The sequence below is a fragment of the Rhinatrema bivittatum genome, chromosome 1 (assembly GCF_901001135.1).
Source record: "Rhinatrema bivittatum chromosome 1, aRhiBiv1.1, whole genome shotgun sequence".
Classification (NCBI taxonomy): Eukaryota; Metazoa; Chordata; class Amphibia; order Gymnophiona; family Rhinatrematidae; genus Rhinatrema; species Rhinatrema bivittatum.
In genome coordinates, this window is record NC_042615.1 from 278,680,985 (window position 1) to 278,694,059 (window position 13,075).

Here is a 13,075-nt window from a genome sequence, read left to right on the forward strand (position 1 = left end):
TGCTTTTCACACTTTTTTCAGCACTTCAAAGTGGATTACATTCAGGTACTGTAGGTATTTCCCTATCCCCAGAGGACTTACAATCTAAGTTTGTACCTGAGGCAATGGAGGGTAAAGTGATTTGCCCAAGGTCACAAGGAGCAACAGTGGGACTCGAACCCTGGTCTCGTGGTTTGTAGCCCACTGCTCTAACCACTAGGCGATAAGTCTACATGTCCTTGGCTAGGCTGAGCCACCAGAAATTGCGGGAGATGAGATCCATGGTTTTACAGATGCTCTGTGGCCAGTCTAGAGTCATGGGCCCATTTCAGGACTCTCCGTCAGAATGTCGTTCCAGGGGAATTCTGAACGGTGCCAAGAAAGTGATAGCGATGACTGTGGCCAGTTCAATGAGATGTTGAGGGGTGTTGAAGAGGTCTGTCGGGTCGAACAATCTGGACAGGGCATCTGCTTTAATGTTACTTTCTGCCTGGTGATAAGTGGAAGTCAAATCTGGCAAAGAACAGAGACTATCTGATCTGTTGAGAGTGAATCTTCTGGTGGTTTGTAGATATAGCAGGTTTTTATGATCTGTGAAGATGGTAAAGTTGTATAATGCACCTTCCAGCAGGTGACACCACTCTTCCAAAACTAATTTAATGGTTATTAGTTCACGATCTCCTATGCCATAATTTATTTTGGTGGGAGAAAATGTTCTAGAATAAAAGGCGTAGGGTAAGCGTTTGCCACTGGGAGCGAACTGAGAAGGAACAGCCCCTATGTCCACCGAGGAAGTGTCAACTTCCAGAAAAAAGGGCTGGTGGGATCAGGTCTTTGAAGCACTGGGGTGGAGAGAAAAGCCTCTTTCAGACAGGCAAATGTGCGAATGGCATCAGGTGGCCAGTCTTTGGCATTCACCCTTTTCTTGGTAAAAGTGGTAATGGGAGTGATGAGGTTGGAGTAGTGATGGATTAATTGCCTGTAATAGTTGGCGAATCGCTGAGTTGTTTTGAGGTCCACTGGACTTGGTCAATCCATAACAGTGGGATGGTTAGAAGGGTCCATTTTCTGGTCCTTTGCTCATATTATATAATTCAGGAATGGAAGCTCTGTCTGTTCAAAAGCACATTTCTCCAATTTGGCATAGAGGGCATGTTCCTTTAACTACTGAAGCAGCGTCTTGACATGAGAGCAATAGGTATGGAGATTAGGTGAGTAGATCAGGATATCATCCATGTATACTATGATGCAAGTGTATAAAAAGTCTCTGAATATGTCATTGACAACATTTTGAAAAACTGCCAGGGTATTACAGAGGCTGCAGGGCATCACCGGGTACTCCTAATGCCCATCTTGTGTGTTAAAAGCAATTTTCTACTCGTCACTCTCATGCTCCGTATGAGGTTATACGCTCTTACCGCAGATCCAACTTAGCAAAGATGGTAGCTCCTTGAAGCTGGCCAAACAATTCTGGTATTAGTGGCAGGGGGTATTTATTTTTTATGGTGTTGGCATTTAAACCCTGGTAGTCAATAATGGGTGTAATGAATCATCCTTCTTGCCCATGAAGAACCCAGCCCCGGTGGGAGAGGAGGATGATCTGATAAACCTTTTCTCAAGGTTCTCCTGGATATATTCTAACATAGCCATAGTCTCCGGAAAGGACAAAGGGTAGACCCTACCATGGTGTAGCATCTTACCTGGCATTAAGTTGATTGCACAGTCAAAAGGCCCATGAAGGGGTACGTCTCAGCCTCTTTTTACTAAAAATGCCTGCAAAAGACACGTAAGACATAGGTAAACTTGGAAGGAAACACTGGAAGTAGAAATGTTTGAAAACCGTGAGTGCATCAGGAGAGGATCCCTTCATTTTCCCAGTCCAAGACTGGGCAATGATGTTATAGCCAGGGCAGGCCGAGCAATACGGGGTTGACTTTTGTTGCATGAAGAATGAGATGTGTTCTTCATGTAAAAGTCCTTCCTTAAGAATCATATGTTCCATCATATATGGAATAATGCCAGGCAGTAGCTCCTCATAGACCTACGCAATGCAAACAGGGTTGTTCAGCATTACTAGCAGTATCTGGAATTCCTTTACTAGAGCTTCATCATTGAAGTTTCCAGCTGCACCGGAATCTAACAAGGCCTCCGAGAAGAATCTCTTAGGGCCAGAACTTAATTGGACAGTCAAAATAATTTTTCGTGGGAGAGTGGAGTGGGCATTGCCTTTGAATAGCTTCCTCCATCAATCCTAGACATGAGCATTTCCCATCTTGGGGCACGAAGTGGCATAATGGCCCTTGCCAGCAGAGTATAAGCACAGGTTTAGCAATTATCACTGGCATTTCTCTTCTTCTGAGAGTTTGGCATGCGCTAACTGCATGGGTTCCTCCTCTGAGGCTGGATGTGGTGGAAGCCGAACAGAGGATATCATCAGTCTCTGAAACCTAGGAACCAGGCAGCCACAGAGTCTAGGTGGGTCTCATTCTTGGGATCTTTCCTAAAAACATATGTCAGCATTCAAGACCAGGGATATAAGATCATCTAGTTTGGCAGGAAAATCATGACCTGGCAATTTATCCTTGATTCGGTCCGACAGACCTTGCTAAAACACAGCCACCTGCGCTTCATCATTTCAGGAGAGCTCCGAGGCTAGGGTGCGGAGTTGTATCATGTACTGTCCTACTGTCATAGACGCTTGTCTTAGGCAGAGCAGCTCAGAGGCTGTGGAAGATGCTCAGACAGGTTCATTGAAGAGCTTCCTGAGCCGAGTCAGAAACTGGTGAAGGCTCTAGACAGAGCTACTGGATACATCAGAGGATCAGGATGCCAGGAACCATACTGGACTCAGGACCTTGAGGTACAGGATGCCAACCTCTGAACAGCATCCTACAGTTGGTAGTGTGTTACACTGATACAAGTAAAGTTTTGGAGTTCCTCACTTCAGAGTGAGGACTTCTATATCAGTTATGGAGACCTCTAGATCTATCATAGTAGAGCCACTGGGTGGCTCAGAGTCTAAACTCCTGCCTTTCACCCTAGCACAGCACTGGTTCAAGCTCTTTTAACAGTAAAATGAGATGAATATTTTAGCATTTATGGGTTTGACAGAAGCATATCAGCATATTCCATTCTTTTTTGTATATTAGAAATTGATTATATTTTAAGTGGAAATTAACATAATGCTTGAAAGAAGACAGCATATACAAAATGAAATAGCAGTCCAAAGCTTAACAATACTGTCAGCACTATCTCCCAATACCTGCCCCCCCCTCCATTTATAAACCTATACGGTACATGTAATCAATTAAGCACAGAACCTGATCGCAATTATAAGCAATATAAATTAAGTATAAGACTCATGGGTAGACAAATCCAACATTAGATGCATTATAACATAAAAGAAATAAATGTTACACAAATCATTCTTACATGAATATTTACCACAGGTAAGTCATTGCGTTTGCTGTTAATGCTCCAAGCTTTTATTCCCCTTTTATTTCCATGTTTTATTAAAGGTAGCTAACCAGTTATGTTTGATAGCTGTTAAATATGCTAGGTGGTGATATTCGTGTATGTGTTCAAGTACTTCACAACAGAGTGGAGAATTTTCCTCTGTCCAATGTCAGGCAATGACACATCAGGCTGCTACAAAGATTTGTGAGCCTAGCTTGCGCTGGTGCGCAGTAATCCTTGAAATGGGAATATTAAGCAGAAGCTCACCTGTGCTGATACATAGTCGCTCCTATAAGTTTCCCAAACCAGGCTATCACTGCGCTCCAAAAAGTGCTAATCTTAGGACAGTGCCACCATATGTGGATGAACATGCCTACAAGACCACAATTCCTCCAACACAAGTTAGTTTGATGAGGATACATCTTATGCAATTTGTCTGGGGTGAGGTATCAACGTTAGAGACATTTAAGATGGTTTTCTTGCAGATGGGTAGATACTGAACACTTGTTGGCATTCTTAAATATAGCGCACTGAACCACAAGAGTTTAGTGTTATCTCCAGATCTTGTTCCCATTTAATAATGTGTTGACATTTTTGCTGACTCAAACCCTGTAGAAAACAGTAAATTTTTGGAAATAACTCTGGAAATAATTCTGAAGAGGACCCCATTTTGCCAACTGAAGTGTCTCCCAATCGATCGTGGGAGAGTGCAGACGAAGCCAGGGCATTGCAAGGACAATTGGATGGACGGCTCCTTCAAGCACATGAAAGGTTAGCTCTTTGATATGTGCAACCAGCCGGTCCAGAGACATAAGGGAAGAATGGTCCTGGTGATCCACCCGGGAAGGGGATCCCCCGATATTGAGGAGACCACCAAAGGGATAACCCATAGCTCTGTCGGCAGGTTGAGATGGTTGACTAGACTCTTCATAATAAAGTTCCCCCCTGTGCCGGAGTTCAGAAGGGCCAGGGTGGAAAACACCTCACGGTTCAAGGCCAAGGCTACTGGGAGGGCGAGTTGGGGAGCAGACCTGGTATAACCTAAAACCACCTTCCTGGTTGGTTCTAGGCCCTGGAGTTTCCCGATTTTTCAGGGCATCGAGCTAGGAAATGCCCCTTCCCAGTGCAGTATAGGCATAGGACTAAGGTCCTGCAATGTTGCCTCTCTTCAGGCGTCAGGGGGCTTCTTCCCAATTGCATGGATTCCTCCTGCCTGATGGTTCCATGTGTCAGTGGAAGCGCCGAGAGGGGCTTGGAAAAGGACGGTGCAAGAGGGACTGGTCTGCAAGGTCCCCGCAACTCCCGGGCACACTGCTGGAGATGACGGTCTGTCCTACCGGCAAGGTCGATGAGCGCATCCAAAGAGTCCGGAAGGTTCAGAGCAGCCAGCTCATCTTTGATATGGGAAAATAGGCCCTCTAAGAAGATGCTCCTCAAGCTATCCTCCCGCCAATTCAGCTCCGTGGCCAAAATTCGATGGCATAGTCGGACAGTGGACGGGCCCCTTGCCGGAGGTGAAGGATATCTGAGCCGGTGGCAGCCAGACATCCAGGGTCATCAAAGGTCCACTGGAAGACTTGGACAAAGCATTGGAGGTCCTGGAGGAGCGGGTCCCCTCGTTCCCATAGGGGGAATGCCCAGGCCAAAGTCTTGCCATCCAATAGCGAGAGGATAAAGGTGGTCTTCATTGCATCAGAGGAGAATTGTGCTGGCTGCAGAGAGAAGTGCATGAAGCACTGATTGAGAAAGCCCCTGCATAGCCCTGGGTTGCCGGCATACCGAGGAGAGGCTGGTAACCGGAGAGAGGAGGGTGGTGGGTGCTGGTGTGGCGGAATCCGCACTCGAGGCTACGAAGGCATCCAGACGGGTGTTCAAATGTTGTAAAGAGGCGGCCAAAGACTCCAGGAATTGCTGCTGCTGTTGAATCTTCAGCACTAGGCCTGGGATGGCCTATAGACTGGAGAGGTCCATGGCCTCAGTAAACTGTTTCACTGCCGTGCAGTCTGTGGACCCTTGGGCTGACAAGGTTGATGCTTCCTGTAGGAGGGCTTCCCACAGGCCCTCGCTGTCGGGAGGTGGACCCTGGAGATGGAGACCCAACAGAACCTTCACCTTTACCAGCCCTCGTTCCCCGCAGGTTGAGCCCTTGGGTGCCGGGGCTGGCAGGACTTAGGAGCAGGTCTGAAGACGAGAGGCAAGACAGAGTCAAACGTACCAGGGGTCGAGGCCGGCAGCGGGCAGGAGGATCCAAAGATAGGCCAGAGGTCAGGGCAGGCAGCAGGCAAGACGAAATCCAAGAACGAGCTGAGTTGAAACCAGAGAAGCAAGCCGAAGGGGACGGAGCTGGAACTGAAGACATGGGGCTGGAAGTGAACACATGGAGCAGGAACTGAAGAGCAACTAGCAACTCCAAGGAGTGAGACCTGTTGCTGAGGCAAAGCTTGGTCAGCAGGGGCTGCCTTAAATAGTGCTGGTGGCCCTGGAGAGCATCCGGGTCACCGGAGGCCTTTTCTGCCGCGGCCCCTTTAAGTTGGGGGTGGAGCTGTGCATGTGCGCCTAGCAGGAGCTGGGGCTGGCGGCGCGGCGATGGCCTTGTTGGCTCCCCGCCACGTTAGAGGAGGACAGCAGCAGCTCGGGGAGCTGCGGAGGAGACCGGGGCAGCTGCCGGCAGTAAGTGCAGCCGGCCGCAAGGCCCCATGGCCGGCTGCCATAACAATTTCAAAGAGTTGTCTATACCATGTCCTAATAATTGGTATCATGCTTCAATACCTAGCAATAATAAATTGGGCAGTTAACAACATTTTCATGATCTATTTCTTAGCATTTAGAGAAACTGTATTTTCCTTCCAATTTTGGAATACACTCAATACACCCAGAATTTTGGATATCTCAGTTGAAATTTTTGTCTAAAATGTGTTGATTGAGTGGGCAAGTCCATCACATTTATGTGATGTAGTGCATAATCCGCCTTTTCTCCAATATTACTTTCCAGAATGAGCTAAATTTAGAAAAGAATAGAGGATTCATGTAGGTTCTATACAATAATAAAATTAGCAGTTCATACCTCTTGCATGGCAACCTTAAATGTCCCTTTCCATTAGGGATGTGTTTATTCTTTGTTTCATTTTAATGTTTAATTGTAAAACAGATAATTTCCTTTACACATGCATGTTAGAAAATTTGCTGACTTACATGCATAAATAAGGACTTACCCAGGAAAGTCCTACTTAATTTTTGCACATTAATTATCTACACCTATAATTTTATAATGATTGGGAAAAATAAGTATTTAAGCGCTTTTTGAGATTTATCTGGCTAACTTACTTAGACATATAAGTAGCATTTTTTAGACTTATCTGTCTAATTCAATTATACTGTATATCGTGTATCTATACCTATGCGCAAATGTTGCAGGATAGATTTACTTTATAAAATGCATGGGGTTATAAAATATCAGGGTAGATATATATGTGGCCAAGTATAGTTCTTTAAAATGTATCCTCTTATTTTATATAGCACCTGCTCTACCAGGTAAGGTTCCTTCAGCTTCCATCCTTTTGCTTTCAGACGTGCTACGGTATTAATCAATGCTCATAGAGAACATTTATATCCCTCCTTAGTCCACATTGGAATCTTCAGACAACCATATTTGCCATAGATGTTTTAGACCCAAGTCTCTCTATTGCATTGTGCTGATGAAAAAGGTATCCACCAAGATCTCTGTATTATTTCTGGTAGGGGAAATAGGAGACAAATGGTTCTGATGAACAGACTAAGAGGGTATTTGAACTAACCAAATTAAATCTCCAGTTTTGCCGTATTAATGGATTAGAAGTGCCGTATGTAATAAAGCGTGAGGCATCCTGCCCCTCGGGCAAAGATAGGTTGATTGTCTTTCAGAGAGCATTAAGTGATGTTGCCACCCAATCTTTTAAGCACACAAGCCTGGCCGCCCAGTAATACCTAGAGATTGGGGAGTGTCATACCTCCTTATCTTTAGGTAACCAGGGACAACTCCGATGTGTCCTGGACATACTGTTGTCATAATGCTGTTTATCTCTTGGAATGCAGCATTAGGCACTTTGCATGTTCTATGCTGAAACAGATAAAGTAGGTGAGGCAGGACATTCAGTTTTAACTTGTTGGTCTTACCCAACCGCCTGATGGATAAATCTGTCCACTTCTTTAAATCCTTTTCCATTTGCGCAATAACTGGCAGATAGTTATGTTTATACAAGTTTTTAAAACTCTTTGGTGTATTTTAATCCCCAGATAAATAATCCCAGATGGAGCTAATTTGAACCAAAATAGCATCAGAGGCATTTCAGTTTCACAACCAATAGAACAAATTTCAGCTTCAAAATAAATAGTAATACAGCCAGAAACATCACCAAATTTTTGTAAGAATTCCTAAAACTTCTGAAGTTGACGCTTTAGGAGAAGACAATAAAAAAAACACATCATTGTCATATAATGAAATCTGTTGAGTGATATCACCAATTTGTAAACCTTGAATGTATAGGGATTCCTATATTGTCTATGTAATTGTTTAATTACATAGACAATTAATTTACATTGTTTAATGTAACGCCTTACTTGCGAAAGTTTTGTTTTATGGAAACCGACCTGATTCGATTATGTATATCGAGAAGGTCGGTATATAAAAACTCTAAATAAATAAATAATAGGTTCAATAACTAAATGAGATGCACCTGGACTCACCTCACACATAGGTCTAGTGCTGATACTCAGTGCTCTCTCTCTGTGTCTCTTGGACATGCACATACATACGCACACATATATACACATCAAGTCAATCCCCTTTCATCTTTGCCCCCACCTTATCCTTTGTAATCTTCACCCCAGCTGAACTAATCTCTTACCCCCCCCCCCAAGCTATTGCCCTATAACTCTCCCTTCTCTCACCCCCAGACCCCCCAAGCTGATTCTTAACATTCTTCCAGCTGATCCTCTCATAGTCCTCTCACCCCAACCAATGCCACCTCCTGCTGCCTGGCACTCATGGCCTGTGCAGCTCCCAAGGTGCCTACCATCATCCCAATGGCACAAAGGCCCACACAATGTGGCCCATGCTGTTGCCACTGGCGTTGCCATAAAACCAAGTCCCCTACAGCTGCCACTGCCAGCACATCTGATGTGGCCTGCCCTCCACTGGAGCTGACATAGCTATTAATGCATCTTACCTCTGCGGTGACAAGGCTGCCTCATCAGCATTCTCTCCTCGCTGCTTGTTACTGACTTTCCTGCCTCCAATGTGGAGCACACCATGGGGCCAATGCAATACAATGCGCTCAGCTGAGCGCACTATTAACCTGCAGTCGGACACGGGTAGAATAGGCGCTAATCAATCCCCTAATGCAATAAGGGGATTAGCGCATATTCAATGTGCGTCCAACGCGGAGGGAATCTAATAGCGCTCTTCACATGCAAAGCATGTGAATGAGGCTATTAGGCATTCACTCCCGATGCAAAAAAAAAAAATGCATTAATAGCTGTGCGCATAAAAAAAAAGTACAGAAAAGCAGAAAAAACTGCTTTTCTGTACTGCCTCCTACGTAGGATGAAAAATAAAAGAAACAAAAGTAAAGAAAAAATATAGACAATCGGACCCATCATGAAAACCAACACCGAATTTATTGGCATCGGTTTTCTACTGGTGGACAGCCAAGTCACAAAAATCGACGCTGATAAACCCGGCATCAATTTTCGTAACTACCGTCCGCTAGTAAGGAAAACCGATGCCGGGTGTATCAGTGTTGGTTTTCATGACGGCCATCCGCCGGTATGGAAAACCAACGCCGATAAACTCGCAATCCTAGCGCATCCTTGCTAACGTGACCCTCTAATTTAAATATTGCATGGCTGGGTGCGTTAAGAGAGCGGGCGCTGATTGTTCAGTGCTCGCTTTCTATGCGACTTTATTGCATCGGCCCCCATGTATCTATAACCAGACAAAATTGACTGATTTTAATAGAAAATACTGACATCTTGTGGCCACTGCTGTTACTGCAGCCTCTCAGATTTCCTTTACAGACCAAGGGGCTGATGCAATAAATCTGTGCAGAAAATGGGAACTCAATGTTGAGTGCCCGCTTTCCTAACATGCGCCCAACCACATTTCCTGGGTGCTCGATCGAATATTTAAATGAGGGCTCACATTGCCAAGGAGGCGCTAAGGATAAATGTGCGTCTCTAGCTCCTCCTTGGCAGCAGGTGCCCAGGAGAGATGACTATCAGTGGGTTAGGAAAAAGGATGCTCAATTTTACGAGTGTTAATTTCTGAGCGTAAAAATGTGCAGATCTGGGGAGAACAGCTAATAGCCTCATCACTATTAGTTTGCGGGGGGGGGGGGGGGGGGGCTGTTGGACGAATTTTGGACGTGCTAATATCCTTATAGAATAAGGGGGATGTGGATGCACATCTAAAACCTGCATTAACCTATGGGTTAAACAGTGCGCTCTGCTGAGCACACTGTATTGCATAGGCCCCCAAATGAGAGACATATTTTAGATCACTCTAATATCTCCTTTACTACTACTACTACTAAATATTAGTTTTTCCACTAAATATCTCTAAAAGGTATTTTCAAACAAGTTAGGAAATAAAGTGTATTATGGAATATAAGCTTGGATGTGGGCTGAGGCTGGGACTCAGAATTTGCTTTGTGCAGGAATTTTGAATACTGTAGAATGGTAGGAGGAATATCATATATTGGTTAGGCAGGTAAAATTAGGATGATTTTATTGTTATACCAGGGATAGACAACACATGTCTTGGAGTGCCTCAAACAGGTCTGGTTTTCAGGATATCCACAATGTGTATATATAAGATATTTACATGCATGGCCTCCATTGCATGCAAATATATATGATGCATATTCATTGTGGCTATCCTGAAAACCAGACCTGTTGGAGGCACTTTGAACTGGAGTTGCCTACCTCAGTGCTACTTATATTGCACATGATATGTGGGAGTGGGGAGATGAAGTATTTGTTTTTTGATTTTATGATTGCATTTTCGTTTCATGATTGTTTTATGTCTGTGTTAGATTCTTCTTTTTGTAAATCACCTTGCGCCTAGGGATAGGAACATGGAACAAATATAAATTAGAAATTAAATATATATGACATCAGGTTCCGCCAACTTTATCGGGATAACAATTTTACATGTGTTGCCAAAGCTGAATAGTTAAATAAAAGGATAGGAAAAGAAGGGAAACATTTCAAAATGGTAACAAGTAAATGTATAGGTTACAGAAAGCACAGTATTAGGGACGTCTTAGGCCATCACCAGCTGTTCTCTCCGATTTCCCATAGGAACATATGGAAGATCAGCAACTCGTTTATGTAACTTCATCATTTCTCCCAGTATTTTCTACTAAAAAAAAATACTTCCACAGACGCTCCGTAGATTTTACACCTCGGAATTATGACGAAACCAAATAAACTCAGCACAGTTTCTATTGAAACTGTCTCAGAAAGAAGCGATTGCTCTGAAAAAGTTCTTTTACGTGGAGTCTTACGGGCACAGTTCAAAACGGGTCGGGAGCTCTGACAAAATAAAACAGTCAAAACATAGATCGCTTGAGTTTTAAATGTTTTCTCAAGTAAAACCTGACTGTTTCAATTTTGTAGCCAAAACTGGGTAAAATAAATATTTTTGTAGTCCAAATAATTAACTACAAATATGGCTGATTGTAGTGGCAAAAACCAAGGGCAACGGTGATGTCATTACTAAGCGCTCATTAATAGTAAGGTCCTCATGAACAGCAGAGTTCTCAGTGCCATGCTAGAACCCATTTTGGTACTTGTGCCAAGTGGCTGCTGTTTTATTATATTTTTGTTCCCCGACGTCTCCCCCGTATTGAAAGACAGCATCGCCCCACTCTCGCCGATGCAGCAGGTGATCCTGACACCCCCACCTGCAAAACTCCGAGGCCACCCGCAAACATGCTGGGGGCCTTTCCCTCCTGCCTCCCTCCCTTTTTGACGTGGCCGCACCACAATATCCCTGCTTTTGAGACTGAGGCAGAACTACGGAGTGTCGCTGCATATTTAAAGGGGCAGACCCAGGTAAAAAAAAAAACCCCCAAAACAAAACATTTCTGAATGGCAGACTCACGCATTCACTGGTTATTAATGCCTTTATTTATGGACTAAAATATATGTTCCTTGTATTAAGATCACCTACATGTTGTTTTTTTTTCATCCTCTTTTCTCCTCTTGCCGTTGCTGTGTTCAGATCTTGTGAATGGGCAGCTCCTGATGGGCTCAGAAGCAAATTCTCTTGCTTCTGATTTTTTTTTTTTTCCGGGGTTCAGTTCTGGGTTAAAACATAAGAACTGCCAAACTGGGTCAGACCAAGGGTCCATCAAACCCGTATCCAACAGTGGCCAATTCAGGTCACATATCTGTCTAGATCCCATGCTGCTCTCCTGAAGTGATAAATAGTGGCTATTCTCTAAGACTGCTTGGGTTATGGATTTCTCTTACTAGAGGTTAAATCCATAACTTCTTTTATGGTAATTAATAAGCAGTAGTAGCGTGTGGTCTGTCTAATGTTTGGGTACTTGCAGGTAAATATGACTTGGATTGGCCACTGTTGGAAACAGGATACTGGGCTTGATGGACCCTTGGTCTGACCCAGTATAGCATTTAAGTTCTTATGAACGTGTCCAAATCATTTTTACACTCAGCTACGCTAGCTACCTTTACCACATTCTCTAGCAATGAATTCCAGAGCTTAATTGTGTGTTGAGTGAAAAATAATTTTCTCCAATTTGTTTTGAATGTGCTACTTAAACTTCATAGAGTGTCCCCTAGTCTGTATTTTTTGAACGAGTAAATAACCGATTTACATTTGCATTCTATTCCACTCATGATTTTATAGACCTCTATCATATCCTCTCTCAGCCATAACTTCTCCAAGCTAAACAGCCCTAACAACCTCTTTAGCTTTTCCTCATAGAAAAGCTGTACCATCCCATTTATCATTTTGGTCACCCTTCTATGCACCTTTTCTAATGTTTTTTGAGATGTGGCGACTAGAACTGTTCGCAGTACTCCAGGTGTGGCCTCACTATGGAGAAATACAGAGGCATAATAAGATTCTCTGTTTTATTCTTCATTCCTTCCTAATAATTCCTAACATTGTTTGATTTTTTGACCGCCACCGTACAAAATATTGTCCACTGTGATATCTATATCCTTTCCTAATATGGAACTTAACATCATGTAACTATAGTGTGGGTTACTTTTCTCCATGTACATCATTGTGCTTTTGTCTACATTAAATTCATCTGCCATTTGAATGCATAGTCTTTCAATCTTATAAGGTCCTCTTGCAATTTTTTATCATCAATTAGTGATTTAAGAAATTGGAATAATTTTGTGTCATCTGCAAATTTGATCACCTTACCATTATTCCTCTTTTCATATCTTCTGTATAAATAAAAATGTAAATGTTCGTTTGTTCAAAATCTTAAATCTCCAAAAGTTCTTCACCGATTGCTTTGAAATTTTGACACAACGTTGCATTCAATTTCGTGCGTGTTTTTATATACCTATATTATATAGATGTCACACGTGTGACAGGTAAAAACATGATTTTTGGGAAAAG

The 13,075-nt window shown here is 43.3% G+C and overlaps 1 protein-coding gene across 3 annotated transcripts in view; it reads left to right on the forward strand.

The window, feature by feature from the left end:
• The window catches only part of CCDC142 (coiled-coil domain containing 142), a 127,299-nt gene that overhangs the window by 5,661 nt on the left and 108,563 nt on the right, over positions 1-13,075 (forward strand). The window contains exon 1 of one of the 3 annotated variants that reach the window (XR_003855646.1): positions 11,289-11,529. The exons of 1 other annotated variant lie outside the window; for it this stretch is intronic. Coding sequence is in view for 1 of the 2 variants with exons in the window: in XM_029595573.1 (XP_029451433.1) it covers positions 11,407-11,529 (123 nt within the window). In the remaining variant the exon portion in view is untranslated. Of the gene's footprint in view, positions 1-11,288; positions 11,530-13,075 lie in introns of those variants that run through there. One more of the 3 variants, XM_029595573.1, reaches the window with a different exon arrangement.